This window comes from Leopardus geoffroyi, chromosome A3 (assembly GCF_018350155.1).
Source record: "Leopardus geoffroyi isolate Oge1 chromosome A3, O.geoffroyi_Oge1_pat1.0, whole genome shotgun sequence".
In the NCBI taxonomy this organism is placed as follows: Eukaryota; Metazoa; Chordata; class Mammalia; order Carnivora; family Felidae; genus Leopardus; species Leopardus geoffroyi.
The window spans coordinates 120,563,013-120,578,933 of NC_059336.1; the positions used below are offsets into that span (position 1 = coordinate 120,563,013).

The 15,921-nt window shown below is 48.4% G+C and overlaps 1 protein-coding gene across 3 annotated transcripts in view; it reads right to left on the reverse strand.

Annotated features, from left to right (window-relative positions):
• EFR3B (EFR3 homolog B) overlaps positions 1-12,203 on the reverse strand; it is an 80,504-nt gene extending 68,301 nt beyond the window's left edge. For 2 of the 3 annotated variants that reach the window (XM_045447534.1, XM_045447533.1), the window contains exon 1: positions 11,934-12,203. In XM_045447534.1, the coding sequence (XP_045303490.1) occupies positions 11,934-12,018 (85 nt within the window). In that variant the 5' untranslated portion in view covers positions 12,019-12,203. The remainder of the gene's footprint in view (positions 1-11,933) is intronic. The other variant, XM_045447532.1, reaches the window with a different exon arrangement.
• Positions 12,204-15,921: the final 3,718 nt, after the last annotated feature.

The window sequence follows — 15,921 nt, forward strand, 5'->3', positions numbered from 1 at the left end:
AAGCCATTAGCAGATCTAAGAACTGGGAGACCCTTAAAGACCATCCAGGCCAGCTCTCCCAATTTGCAGATGGCGAAACTAAATCTGAGAGAGGTTGAGAATTTTGCTCAAATTCACAGAGCCAGAATCAGCCCTGATGGGCAGCTCTCCCTCCCGACACAGAAGTGAACGTCCTTGATCAAGCAGAAGGAAAGCGGACATCCAGCACCACCCACTCCTCTCCAGAACACTCACCCTTGTTCTTCTCTGATGGTGTTGTCTGGGGGAGAAGAGGACATTCCTAGCAGTGCTGTGGAATAGCTTTGGGACAAAACTTCTCAAGACAGTCGGACGTGTTTACTGTATTTGTCAGGGGCTGGGCCAGGCTGCTAATAGGACCAGGCACTTTCAGGAGTTTGATGGAAACAATGGGAAGACCCTGGTGTTTGTTCCCCTTCTATTCTGTCGATGACCCTCAGCCAAGGTTCGCATCCCCGCTATTCCACTCGGTGCCTCCACGCTCCAGCTCTGAGACTGAAGGTGCACAAGGCCGTGTAGTGCTTTACCCAGGAACATTCAGGCCAGGTGCTTCCAAGCAATGAGAAACAGATATTTCATTGCCTCTGCCTCAAAGGGCCTTTTTGGGGTGCCTGGGTGGCTCAGTCGGTTAAGCATCCGACTTTAGCTCAGGTTATGATCTCACAATTCATGAGTTCAAGCCCCGCATCGGGCTCTGTGCCGACAGCTCAGAGCCTGGAGCCTGCTTCAGATTCTGTGCCTTCCTCTCTCTGCCCCTCCCCTGCTCATGCTCTCTCTCTCTCTCTCTCAAAAATGAATAAACATTAAAAAATTTTTTTTTAAAAGGGCCTTTTCATCTTCCTTGGTTTGTGAAAGTGTAATGCACAAAAGATATGAATGGAAATCAAAATAAAGATTTACCCATAATTATACTACGAAGTGACCTTCATTTTTTGAAGAAAACGACTGTGGCATTTTTTTCTGAGCTCCACAAACCAAGGAGGAAACGTGTGAGAATGTATCTCTCACTGCCCTTCACCGTTTCAGCAGGCAGGTCAAGTGGCTGTTTCTCATGACTAAACACCATCAAAGTCTAGAGGAAAAGTCAAATGGCTATATTCTGGTATATTCTTATGACCAATGGGGGAAGACAAAGTAAGATGATGAAATGTTGTTGCTGTCACTACAGGATTCTTTCTGAATCCCTCCACCTTGCCCCCACCCACTACCATTCGTACCCTAGAAACATAGGCTGCTCGGTTTGGCTGGCTGGCTGGCTGGCTAGATGGATGGATGGATGGATGGATGAAACATCCAATGATTTTATAGTTCAATGCAAACATTTGAGCTCTTAGTATAGTATATCCCAAAGATCTCTTCTGGATGCTAGGAAAAATAAAGAAAATTAAGGTACAGGTTGTGTCTTCAAGAGGTTCACAGATCTAGTGGAGGAAGAAATAAATGACATTCAGTGTGACAAATAAATAACAAAAATAACAGCAAAGATACAGTGAAGATGTGGCAGGAGGGTGCACGGCTTTGGATTTTTTCAGCATTATCCTGTATGCTTCTTCCCTAGAAGCATCCCTCCTGTACAAAGTAATGAGAAGATGTCACTTTATTACAGGTATTTCCTTTCTAAGGGATCTCTGCCAAGATCTTTATAAATGTTCCTGTAATTTGGGGATTCTTCTTCACACGATTTATAAATGTTATTTAAAGCATTATCCACCTAAAAAGAAAGTTGGGACACAGAGCAAAGTCTTTCTCACTAAGCATGAGATGAAGCGTAGAGCTCTGCCAAGTTAAGAATCTAAGACTCCTGCTTCCCGGGTGCTTGAATGTATCTGGGTCCTTCTGTACGGTGATGACAAAGTCAGCATTTGAACCCAGAGGCCCTAATTCTCAGATGTATAGTCAGACCACAAGAGATGCATTAGGGCACTGAGCTTAAAAGTCCTAGATGTAAAGCTACAACGAAACTGTGCCAAATCTACTAAAATGTTCAGTTTGGGATTCTTCCTTATAGTGAAATTTGCTGTTTGGCATAAGGCACATTAGTTGCCACCAGGTACAAAGGCAGTGATCTCCCACGGAGCTCTATGAGGGCCTGCTTAGGAGACAATGGAGAGAAATGACTTCCACCAGCTGCATGAGCTTGAGCAAATTGTTGGACTTCTGAATCTCTGTGTCAGCTCAACCCCAGGAAAATGGCATCCACCACCAAAGGGCTATTCTGAGTTGAGGTAATGAATAGAATGACATGGAATAATCATTGCTAAATGTCAGTAATGCACAAGAACTTAGCATAGTGTAAGACTTAGCTAAAGGTTCCGCGTCTATCCTCTTTGTGGTCTAAGAGATTTTCTCATCTTTCTGGTGCTAGAATGAGAGGGACATGGTCATGGACCATGACCAGTGTGACATGGATGGTCCAATCCATGGATGGTCCTCTAGGAGACAGGAAAATGCTCAACATAATCAGTGTTACCGCTGTTGCATCTTGGGGGACCAATCTGGCAGGTAGATTTCAGAGACAGATGTCTAGCTCACAATAAGGAAGCAGTTCTCTGGTTGTACACTGTTTGTATCAGACCCTTCCATCTAAGGCATTTAACAAATACAGTCTAAACATGACATTTCCATCCTTGTACACAGGGATGGTCACTGTTTCTGGAGAGGTAGTGGACATGCCCCAGAAGCATCCATTAGAATTGCTTGGGTGGGGATAATATCACCTTTAATGGGCATAATGTCCAATAATGTAAATACATGCACCTAGACATTATCTCATTTGACCCCCCCTAAATTTACCCTCACTGCATCAGGCAGACTAATTATCCCTATTTTACATGGGAGGAAATGGGCTCAGAGAGAGGGGAACTGTCCAGGGTCCTATGGCTAGAAAGTGGCCCTGTGAGACTGGGGCCACTGTCCTCTCACACACACAGCTCAGTCCTAACCCACCCCTCAGAAGCAGTGATTACTGCATCCAGATTGGCTGGTCCTGAAGATACAGGGAAGGAGGGTTGTTTTTTTGTTTGTTTGTTTGTTTGTTTTGTTTTTGTTTTTGGTGTTTTTTTTTGTTTTTTGTTTTTTTTGATGTTTATTCATTTTTGAGACACAGAGAGACACAGAGTGTGAGCAGGGGAGGGGCAGAGACAGAGGGAGACACAGAATCTGAAGCAGGCTCCAGGCTCTGAGCTGTAGGCACAGAGCCTGCTATGGAGCTTGAACCCATGAAGTATGAGATCATAATCTGAGCTGAAGTCGGATGCGTAACTGACTGAGCCATCCCGGTGCCCCAGGAGTTTTAATTCCCAGCTTAACTGTCAGAGAAGCAGAAGGTACTCCTGCTAAAGAAGGTCCCCAGTCTCTGTTCTCTAGACCACACCACTGTGTGACTCAGTGGTGGTTGTGAGAGCCCCACTCCACTCCTCTACCTGCCCCTCTCTCTGAGATGAGTGCCCAGGCCTCCTTGATTCTCATGCCATCACTGGCTCCTGTATCCACCTTCTGCCCTCACCAATCTGTTCTCCTGGTTCCTATCTTACTTACTTATCCACATCTAGGGCTTTCCTGGGGCCCTTTCTCTCCCACAAAGCAAAACAATGATAAAGGAGGTGAGAAGGGTGCCCAGAGGCAGAGGATCAGACTCAGAAGTGAGAGCTCTCAGCATCTGTGTTGATTGGCCTGGGACCAAAGACAAGGCACACCCTTCTCAGGGGTTCATCTGTGTCTTCTGCACTCCCCGGCACTGCTCTGCACTCACATGGGTGAGTCTGTGAGGTAGAGTGAGCTCTGCAAAGGAAAGGCCTGTATTCTCTGAAACATTCAGAATATTATGGAGACAGCACTGTGTCAGGGAGGGGGAGTCCACACTCTGCCTAGGTTGAAATCCCAGCCTCATCACATGACTGTGTAGCCATGGGCAGGTTACTAAAGCTTTCAATGCCTCCATGTTCTCATTTCTAAAATGAAAATAATAATCCCTGACCCATAGAGTTTGGGGAAGATTAAATCAGTTAATACATAAAAAGTGCTTAGACGACTGCTTGGTACACAGTAGTGCCCAATGAATGGGAACTAAATTAATAGTAATTGTATTGCTATTCAAAACACATTTATTTTTTTTTTTATTTTTTTTTCAACGTTTATTTATTTTTGGGACAGAGAGAGACAGAGCATGAATGGGGGAGGGGCAGAGAGAGAGGGAAACACAGAATCGGAAACAGGCTCCAGGCTCTGAGCCATCAGCTCAGAGCCTGACGCGGGGCTCGAACTCACGGACCGCGAGATCGTGACCTGGCTGAAGTCGGACGCTTAACCGACTGCGCCACCCAGGCGCCCCTATTCAAAACACATTTCAGGCGAAACATGTAGAGGGTCAAAAGTTACAAAGAGGTAAATAAAAAAGATGACACTTAACTTAGGATTCATTCATTCAGTGAGATTTCTGAGTGTTTTACTCTGTACCAGGCAGTGACTTATGCCCTAAAAAGGCAGGAGGGAAAGAGAGAAATGAGTTCCTTGCTTTCATGGAGCTGATGGTCTAGGGGGGCACAGACAAGAGAAATACTAGATGGTGATAAACAGCTGTGCAGGGAGTTAAGCTAAGGATCGTGAATGAGAGTGACCAGACGGCTTCTCTAGCTGGAAAGACAAGAATGGCTTCTCCAGGGAGAAAACCCTTAGAAGACTCACATTCATCCATGGAAGGAGAACTCATATCTGCAGCCGTGAAGTGGGTCAAGAACCTCAGGGAGTCTTGGCTTGTGTCAAACCAGGAAGGAAGTCGAGGACAGAGCAATTTCAAGGTGAGGAACCAGAATCATAAACTTGCATTTGGACAGGTCCTAATACTCTCCAAACTGGTATAGAGCAGATTAAGGGAACTATATTTGCAACAGAAAAATCTAATTTAGACCAATATTTATGAAACATCTCTTCTTTTAGGAGGAACTCAGGGAGGATTTTCTCTCACATCTCAGCATTTCAAAAAGCTGGTTTTGGCCTAGACAATTGAACAACAATAAAAATACCTACAGATGCTATGAGTCTTACAAATGACTTTTCCCCTCTATTTTGGCCTACAGGAAGCTCAGAACTGAATTTCCTGTAGGAAACTCAAAACTGAATTTACAACAGGGCCTGTTGGTATGTGTTTTTTTTTTTTTTCCTGAAATAACTTTATACTTGGCTCTACTTTTTTCTGTATAATTCTTAGATTTTCTTTGCTTTGATCTCTTTATTTATTGTAGGACAGGTATATCTATATGTGTGTATGTATGTGTATAAATTATATGCTCCAAATCATCTTTTTTTTTTTTAATTTTTTTTTCAACGTTTATTTATTTTTGGGACAGAGAGAGACAGAGCATGAACGGGGGAGGGGCAGAGAGAGGGAGACACAGAATCGGAAACAGGCTCCAGGCTCTGAGCCATCAGCCCAGAGCCTGACGCGGGGCTCGAACTCACGGACCGCGAGATCGTGACCTGGCTGAAGTCGGACGCTTAACCGACTGCGCCACCCAGGCGCCCCATCCAAATCATCTTTAGAACAAGTTAAATTATAATAACTTTACAGCCCTAAGTGATTTAGCACCTATTTCAAAATAAACTATTTTCTATGTGTGCTTACATAACCCACATTTTATGAAGCATGGGAATGTTTTTTTTTTTTTTAAGTTTCAATTCCCAGGGCCCCTGGGCAGGGGGGCACTGTCGGTTAAGTGTCCAACTCTTGGTTTAAGTTCAGGTTGTGATCTCACGGTTTCATGAGTTTGAGCCCCACATTGAGCTCTGCGCTGGCATCACGGAGCCTGCTTGAGATTCTCTCTCTCTCTCTCTCTCTCTCTCTCTCTGCCCACCCCCACTCGTGCTGTCTCTCTCTCTCAAAATATATAAATAAACTTTAACAAAAATAAAAGTTTCAATTCCCTTATCCCCCTACCCCCCACCCCTAGTCCTACTGCCTTTATTTTATTTTATTTTTTTAAGGGGCAAACATTTCCATTGAAAATGCACAATTGTAACTGGTCCAAAGTTTTCTCACTCCTTTGGCTACCACCTGTGGTTGCAACAACTACCTCTGTTCCTTTTCATTTTCACCTCATCTCCCTGTCCATTCTGTGCAGTGCCCCCAGCTTTATTTCCCTAAAAGATCAATTGAGCAAATCAGCCTTTTGGCAGTTTAAAATCTTCAACAGCTCCCATCGCCCATAGGGATAAGTGAAAAGCCCTTATCCTGACAAAATCTCATCCATCGAGTCATTCTCCACCTAACCTCGTTAGTACCTGCCCCAAGTTCTCTAATAAGTTTGCTCTCTCCCCACCCCAGTGCACTTTCTCACATTGGGGCCTCTACCTGGCACACCCTTACCCCTCTTCTCCATCCAGCCCTCGGACTCCCTCTGAAGTCCTCCCAAAAGGCCCCACCTCGCAGTGCTCTCTTCCACCTTGAGATTCTGCTGGCTGAACATCTAATGAGTAACTCCATTCTACCTGCAACACTGAATCTACCTTTGTATCATTCACAATTTTGCATGTTTAACCACTTGGTTACCTACTGAAATTGCAATTTTCTTGATGGAAAAAACTTCTATATGTTTCTGTATCCCCCTTGATGCTCTATGGAATATCATATGTAGCTGACACTCCACAAATACTTGACAAATTATACCTATTTCCCTTCAAAACACAAAGCATAAAGCAAATGACAGGCAAGTAGTTAATATCCTCAATAAATCAAGCACTCACTTATGAAAGTTCACCAAAATGCAAATGGTTAAAAAACACAGCAGGTGTTTAACTTCACTAGAAATAAAGAATACAAGTTAAAATGATACAAATTTTCCATCAAATTGGCAAAGATTAGGGGTAAAAAAAAATCTCAATATTTAATATTTTTGAGAGTACAGGAAGATAGGTCCTCTCAAGACTGCTAGTGGGATTATAACTGATACAATTTGAAAAAAATTTGACAATATGTAACAAATATTTTAAATGTTTATATATTTTGATCAACCCATTTGGAGGGCAATAGCCTAGGGAAATATCCCAAAATTCAGAGAAAGCTTTGGGTATCGGGTACCTTTCCCAGGCTTATAATACTGTAAGTACAACCTAAATGTGCAATAAGGAAATCACACTTGCACTCAGTGGACAGTTACACCGACATTAAAAATGGTGGCCATTAATTTGGAGCAGCAAGGATGTTTATATTCTAATGTTAAGTAGAAAAAAATACAATATAAAAATATGTAAAATGAATAATTCCAACCACATAAACAAATGCATGAAGGAAATATATCAAAACAGTAAAAGCAATTATACTTGTTTATAGTTTACTGTGTTTTCCAGATTTTCTAGAAAGATTGGATGACTACCAGGAAAAACAAGAAGCTTTTCAAATTAGATTTTCTTTCTTTTTTTTTTTTTTTAAATATATATAAGGAACAGGTCTCAGAAGCACTAACATTAAGCTTATGGGACATATATATTTGTTTCCCTGCAACCTTTTTATTAAGAAACAGAGAGGAGAGAGAATTGAGGGAAAGGAAGGAAAAAGTGGGGGCAGCTCTCTTATCCTGATTAATCTCTGAAGTGAGGTGGGTGGCCGTTGTCATCATCGTAGAGCCAGGAAACAGATTCAGGAAGGCTCAGGTCCTAGGTCGCCTGAAGGGCAGAGTCAGAGTTCAGACCCAGGCTATGAGGCTCTCGGGTGCTCCCTCACCATCATGCCCAGGGTAACACAGCCAGGATGGGGCAAGAAACCTCAAGGAATGGGCAAAAGCAAGTGAGTACAAACTCTTAGTGGTAATTTATGTAATAGTAATTTTTTAAAAGGTTGGTTTTAGTGTGTAGGGTTGTGGACAGTCTTTTCCCTCCTCCTTTTTCTAGACTGTCTATAAGGTAATATTAACTTTCTACTTTTATACATGTGCAAAAAGAAAACTGCTTTCGGATTCGCTGAACAGTGAGCTGCAAGAGAGATCCTGTTCTCCTGAGGGGACTAGAGGAGTGGGGGCGGGCATGAGGGGAGGCGGGCCACACAGCTCCCGTCCCAAGCCAAACGCGACACCACAGGACTGCGGGAGCCTCAAGATTTGGGGGAGGAGGTTGCACATGCGTGTGCAGATGTGTGTGTGTGCGCGCGTGTGCATGTGTGTGTGTGTGTGTGTGTGTTGTGGGAGTTGCCTACCACACGGAGCAGCAGGAACTACGGAGCTTTTCTGCAGCAGTGAGCCTTGCACCTCCGGGGGACTCAGCTCCACCCTGCAGCCTCTCCACACCACCCACATGGGTGCCACATGTGTGTGCTCTGTAAGGCATCTTCACAGAAAGTTGTGCACCGTTGCTCACTTCCCTACAGTCAGCGTTCTCAATCACAAAGCCTGAAGAAGGGCAGATGTCAAGGATGAGGCAGCACCTAGAGGATGGGAGGTGAGCTGTTGGAACAGCGTCTGCTCTGGCGGGATCGGGCTTTCTGGACTGTGGTTCTGGGGACATCCTGTCCAATTGCTCTCCACGGCCCACTGCCCTCGTAGCATTTCTCAGAGAGCTCTGTCTCCCCTCAGTGGGTAAGTGGGACACTCCTGGACAGGACCGCCATGGCTCCAATCCCAAAAGAGAGGAATAGGGAAACTGACACAAAGAAACACTACGGGGAACCCATTTTTTCACAGAATTTGCCTACACCCTTTCTACCTCAGTACAAAGTGCTTTTATTTTTCCAGATTCCTTATCAATCTGTGTTCATGGAGATACACAAGACTGTGGGAAGTCACCTGTGTCCCGTAGGAGAGCCATTTCCAGAAAGCAACTGGGCTTTAGGAATGAGTGAGTGGTGAGAAGGCAGCTGAGGTTGAGTTTGGTGAACGGAAAGCAGAAGGGGCTTGAATGGCTAGCGAGGGAAGATGGCCTGTGTGGTTAAGCCGGGGTGGGAGGAGATGCAAACAGCCATCTTCAGGGGTTGGCAGTGAGGAAGAGAGAAGAGTAAAGGGCCAAGAGGACCTGGAGGGGCGAGGCTCTCAAGCAACCGGTCTTGTGAGTGCAGAACCTCTTGACGCACCGTGACATCCATTGCCCAGCTTTGAGGCTCACCACAGACCTGGGAGACATTCCACCACTTCATACGGAGATGTAATTCTGAGATATGGCCCCACTTGTCTGCAGTTACATAGCCATGAACTGGCTCTTAGACTGAGAAAGTCTGACTCTAGTTCTAGGAGTCTTTCTGTCCCAGACGGCACTGTATCCTACAGCCAAGACAAGAGGCCTTTATTCTCCAGACACAAGGAAGGGGATGGAAGAGACTGATGACAGAGGAAGACTGAGTTGCTGGGGTCCAAGGTAAGGTGAGGAGGGGAGAAGAGGAGAGGGGAGGGAGATCTGCTCAGGATCGCCAAGGAGCTGAGAGGTGGCAACAGGAATCATAGCAGATCAAGTCATCAAGGTGAGTGGTCAAGAGACACCATTATCCAAAGCTTAGGTGACTTTTGGCTATACATAGGGGACTCGCGGCCCATTAGCCAATAAAATTCCTAGTGGCATTTTCCTAGTAAGCATTTACCCAAGGCATGGGGGGCACACTGAATGGTTTTCATTTTCCCCCATTCCACCTGTCACCTTGGACAAATCACTTGGAAAATATGGGAAGATAAGAACCAACTATAAGAATTCTGTGACTCTCTGCCTTTCCAACCTTCCTGTCCCTTCCTTTTTGCATCGTGCTCTTGACTTCTGGAGAGAGAATGATTGTAAGTATCACATGGACCCTTTCTTTTCACAAAAACCAAGACAGGACTAAAATCCAGGCCAACGAGCCCTCCCCTTGGAGAGTGGGCTCCCTTTTACACCTTCCAAGACAAGGCTTTGCGCTAAGCAAGACTCAGGAATAATCTCCCAACCAGCATTGCCGCGATTTTCCCTTGCTGCAGGCAACTGCACAGAGGATCCCTTCCTTCCAATCTTTCTATGAATGATTTAGGAGGAAGTACCATCTCTGTTTGCATCTGGAGGAATAAAAACATAACAGAGAAATGAAAATCTGTGGTGCATCCAAAAATAACATCCAGATATGTTGGCCTCCCAGTTCACCTTTCTGTACCAACCAACTCTCCCTTGATCTGCTTCATACAACAGAGGCAGGGTGGGACCCCCAAGGTCCAGACATCTGGGATCAGTTTTCAAAACTGTCTCAGGCTAAATGCAGGGAGGTGGCCCAGCAGAACCAGGGTTCCTAATTCTTACCCATTCTGATGGGCCTTACTATCCTAACTCCTTCCCCACTGCAGGTGCCCTGCAGTCGGTCACATGCTTTTGTCAAGTGATCTGCAGCTTCTGGCTGCATAGTCTGCAGGGAAGAATAGGGAGGGAAACAGAAAGAAAGAAACTATACCTTTATTCTGGGAGCCTCACAACCTCCTAGCTTATAAAACAACCATCCTGTTACTTTCCTACAGAGTCCCCACTGGCCAGCAGAACACACTCTCGGGTCGAGCTCCCTCCCTTTGGTGCATCCAAGAGAAATAACACTTGCGGAGAGGGTCTGCTGATGTCTCAACCCGGTTCAGAAATGCAGATGTGGGACCAACGGGGCAGGAAAGGACACTCATGACAAGGCTGAATGTCTCTCTCTCTCTCTCTCTCTCTCTCTCTCTCTCTAAATAGTGAGGCCCACCAGTCTCTGAGCCTTTGTACCATGCTCAGAGTCCTCCTCTGCCTCCATCAAACTTTGTGACTCACAGTCTGTGTGCAGAGAGAGGCAGCTGAGCTGGCCTCGGTGGTGGGTTAAATGGGGAACTTGCTCTTCTCACAACACTCACCCCTCAGGTGCCACCTGAGCCGGTGCCCAGCCTGGCAGAGGGGATGGTGGGGATGGGAGATGAGCACAGCTCCAGTTCTTTCTCTGGCCCTAAATAGCTGCCAGAACCTGAGTTCTGGTGGCTGATGGACTTATGTCCATTGGGATCACATCTCTCTCTCCCTCTCCCCCCCCCCCCACACGCACACACATACACACACCGCAGCTCAGAGCGTCTGGAGGCTTTGCAACGCAGTTGATTTCTAAACTGCTCTGGGTTTCCAGTGTTCCATTCATTACAGGTGCAATGGGAGACCCAAAGCGCTTTCTTTTCTTCATCCACACTGCCTCCAAACCAGAGAAATGCCGGGCAAATTTTGAAGCAGAACAGTGCATCAGGAGGGTCTGGCTAACTGTTGCATGTCACCTGAGGGGATGGCTGGGGAAAGGAGGCAGAGAGGTCGGGGCAGCCAGAAGGTGGCCAACGACCCAGAGCGGCGCTGCACCCTCAGCAGCGTCTCCTCCCCTCGCCACTGCGGAGGGCACAGCTGGAAGTTAGGGAACCTGGGACCCACGGGCGGCAGGAACAGGCAGAGGCCACGTCCACCCAGGGGCGGCGACACGAGGCTCCCAGAACTGGCTGGTGCCCCAGCCCTCTGCACCGGCGCCGCCCCCCAAATCCTCAGAGGCGAGCGTAAGGCAGCGAGCTCTCACCGCAATTCCAGACCGGCTTCCCGCATAAAACTCCCCAGCACAACAAGCTTTTGTTAATTCTGCAAATGCTGTCACACGATCACCTCCACCAACGCTCTCTGCCAGCTCGGCTCCAAGGGAGACCCGCTTTCCCCAGGACGCAGCCGCTCGGGATCACCCCAGCCCCCAGCCCCCTGACGGACCACCGCCCACCCGCCCCACGCAGGATACGACCGGCCCGAAGGACTTCTGAGGACCCCAGGGTCCCCGGGCTTAAGCATCTTTGTCCTCTCAGCGCACCCGCGCGCGCGCACAGAGAGACAGAAGGAGCGCAGCCGGGCACCGAGACCGCGTCCCCTGGCCTCGCCGGGCCCCGCAGGAGGACAATGGTCCGCGCCCTGCAAGTTTGCGAACCCGGAGGCAGAGCCCTCCTTACCGTACATCTCTGCCGGGCGAGCGCCTCCTGGGAGGCCGCGTCGCCGAGTCGCCTGCAGCCAGCGCCGGCGGCGCCTGCCTTTCATTCACAGCCGGGGCGGCGGATGGCGGCCGCCGGCGGAGGCCGGGGCGGGGCGGGAGCGGGAGAGAGGGTGGGACGCTGGAGGGCCGGGGCCCGGAGCCGAGCGCCCATTCAGCCGCCGGCCTCCGCTCGGGTTGCTGGGCAGGGCCGCGCCGGGAGGGGAGGAGGCTATGCTAATGAACGTCCCTCCCCCTCGGCTCGGCCACTGCCAGGCCGCCCCGACCCCCGCCCCGCCCCGCCCCTGGCAAATTCCCGCCCACCGCCTGCAGCGGCCCGGGCAGCCCAGCCAGAAACCAGAGCCCCCAGACGCGCCTTTCCCAGACTGTCGCCCCCAGGTCCAGGGCGGCGCGTTTTCTAGATGCGGCGTTCCTGGGGGAGTCACCCACTCAAATTCCCCGTTCGTGTCGGAATGCGCAGGACGACAACAGACATCAACCCTAACCAATGGGCCCCGAGGGTCAGCAGGGGCGCCCGAAGCTGCAGGTGCAACCCTCCCCCAGATTTGTCCAGGATGCGTAGGCTAAGCCAGGGGGCGCAAGGAAGAGGAATTGAGGAATAACTCTCCTCTCTTCCTTGGCTCCCTTAGCGAAGCCCCATTCCCAAACTAAGAACTCCGCCTTCCAGCCAATCTCTGGCTGGGTGCTTGCTACCAAAGAGCTTCCTTCCTGGGCCTGGGACGCGGGAAGCGCACCCCACCCCACCGCACCCCCTAGTTGCTGCAGGAAGCCCGCTTGCTTGTAAACCTCTCCCGGATTATACGTGTAAATCATACGATTTGCATGCAGGATCCTTCGCCTGTGCCCCAGGCCTACTTCACCCTCTGTGACCGCGTGAGAAACAGACCCGAGGCAGAACGCTCACGCCCCAAACCCTAATGACTTCTGGCCCAGCCCAGGGCTTCCTAAAGGTTTCTCCAACCAGCCTCCTCTGCGTCTCACACATTCACCTGGCCTTTCAAGTACCCTATTCCTTAGTTTCTCCTCTTGCCACAAGCTTGAGGTTTTTTGTCCCACAAGGAGAAGTGAGAGAGGTAACAACCTGAGGTGGTTAATTTGTGTGTGCTTTTTCCTAGATTCTGAGCTGTGTGTCTGCAGGCCAGTCATCTACCCTCTCTGAATCTCAGCTTCCCGCAGGACTATTGGGAAGTTTATATAAAAACCTACATGAAAGTATACCGTGAAAGTTCTTTTCTTTCTTTCTTTCCTCACCCAGGGCAGAAACAGAACTGGAAGGATAATCCTGGTTGCTGGACTCTTGGAACAGGGCTCTCTCTGTGTACCCCAAACCCATGTTTCCTATTTCTGCCTTCATCATCCCCTCCTACTCCCTTGCTGTTTCCAGGTTTTGTCCCCCCCCCCCCCCAGGAAATCCCGGGAGGGTTCTCAGATCTCACATTTAGTCTAGACCCCCAGGTGACTCACAAAGAAGATTTGTCTGTATTCTCCAGTTTTAGGATGGTGGCTTTGAGATCTGCTGACAGGCAAGGGAGAATTTGGAGTCAAGCTTGGTCTGGACACGGGGAGATACTCCCAGTCCACAATTCTGTTCAATACAAAAGAGACTCATTAACCACTGGTGTCTGCAGCACAGTGGGAAATACACTGTCTTCATGGAGTGAAATGTCTGGCAGGTGTTACCCCCATGAGGAAGTTGCGGGGTGGGGGTAGGACACAGTCTTCTGGCTCACGGTTTAAACACAAGAGTAAAATCCAAGGGTCCCAATATCCAGAATGGTGTGCCCATGAAAAAAACATCAAGCAGATATCAACTATTTAGATGAACTGTGGTGAGGAGGAAAAGTCAGAGTTGGGATTTCTAGCCTAACTAGGCTTTTCCTGATTCTGCAGAAACTCAAAACATGGTGGCAAGTATGGCAGGAAGGAAAGTGGAGAAGAAATAACACTTACTGCGTGCGCACTAGGTGCCAGGTTCTGGGTCAGGCGCTTTGCGCAGGTAATCTCAGCTAAGGCTCTCGGCAACCTTGCAAGATCAATAGTGTTACTCCCATTTTACAGCTGGGAAGCTAAAGCCCAGAAGCTAAAGCCCAGAAATATTCTAGTGAATATCAAGCAGGGATTCAAGCCCAGGACACTCTGCCCAGGATGCATTTTCTTCCCACCACACACTGATGCCTTGTAGTCCACACTCACGTACACAGAACGACTGCATTTGATTTATTCATTTTTTAAAACATTTATTTTTAGTTTTGAGAGAGAGAAAGAGTGCAAGTGGAGGAGGGGCAGAGACAGAGGGGGACAGAGGATCTGAGGTGAGCTTTGTGCTGACAGTAGAGAGCCTCGATGTGGGGCTCGAACTCATGAACCATGAGATCGTGATCTGAGCCAAAGTCGGATGCTTAACCGACTGAGCCACTCAGGTGCCCCAAAACAATTGCATGTTAAACTGGGTAGTTCTTCCTAAAAGTCCAAAGGCCATGCCCCCTTCCTTTCCTTTTACCTACATATTGGCTCCCCTTCCTCATCTGTATTTCACTCCCCTATTACCTGGATTTGGAAGGCAGAGTTTCCATATGAACCAGAGGCTGAATTTCCCCGTGTTACAGAGAAAGGGGGGCTCAGAAGTGGGAGGTAATCCACAACTGTTGCGTAAAAACCAGGAGCCTCACTCGCATCTGGGGCCTCAGCATCCACAGCATGCCACCAGGCCCGTCCTTCAGTCCAGGAGCCTGGCTTGCGGTGCTCCAGCCTCACACAGCTGCCCCAGCTGCACCGTGTCTGCCCGGAAGCCTCTAATCACCCCATCGGCCAAACAGCTACAGCAGCTCTTGCTCTGGGCACCAGCCTTAAGCAGTCAACAGCTTTATAGGGCCTTCCAGAAGGAAGGAAAAGGAAGAAGATGACAGCACCAGGGGATTCAGCTTCAGAGGGAAAAAAAAAAATTATGAGGCCTAGAGAAGGGTCCAGGGAGAAACAGAGGGGAGAATGCGCCCCTAAGATTGTCACGTAGCTGATTAGCTGTGAAGCCTGAAATAGAACTCAGGATTCCTGACTCCAGGCCTGGTGACTTGAACCCCTGGCACTTCTCCCTTGAAGCAGGTACTTTGACCTACTTCTCAGAAGCCGCAGGGAAAGAATAGCCTATAAAAACAATACCCAAGTATAGGAGCAGGTGGGTATCCAAGGGCTAAAGAATGCCTCTCCACAACACAGGAAACAGCTCACGGGCCGGGTCAGTAGGACGTGCTCTTGGCCAGGTTCCTGGAAGCTGCCTTGGGTGGCCGGAGGGACACAGGGGGACAGAGCTGCCTGCTGCCATGAGATCAGGGCCTGAGCATCTGGGGTGGAGATGACTGCTGCAGACAGATTTCACCTCCACTAAACCAGATTTTGCCAGAGAGTGAGTGAAGTTTGTGATAGTGATTACTAACATGTCAAGGCTTAAAAGTACTAAGCAAATTCTCCTGACCCGCCCTCTTTGCTGCCTTTGGTTCCCCTATGTTCACCCTCCAGAGTACAGTCAGGTTCCTTTCATTAGCTGCTATTGCCTGTGGTCCCTGGAGAAGAGACTCCTTTCCTATGAGAAGTTCAAATCCATATCCATTTGCTTCTAGTAAACAGCTCAGACATTACCATGCCCTTTGCCCCGCACTCTTTCGTCCTTTTGTTCTGTCCTTGCTCCCAACTGTCAGGAGCCACCGGTTCCCCACCCATCATCTCCCATCTCCAGCCTGCCTGATGCTTGCTTCCACCGGGACACACTGAAGGACTTGAAGACCCATGGCATCATTTTCATACATTGATCAGCATGGCTTAGAAGAGAGAAGAGAACATGGGAAGTGGCTCACTAGTCAGACAGTTGATTTCTGAAGGTCAGATCTGGCTTTCCAGACCTTGGCTAAGGAGACCTGCATTGCACCATAGCCAGAAGGAACAGGTTTGCCCAGAGT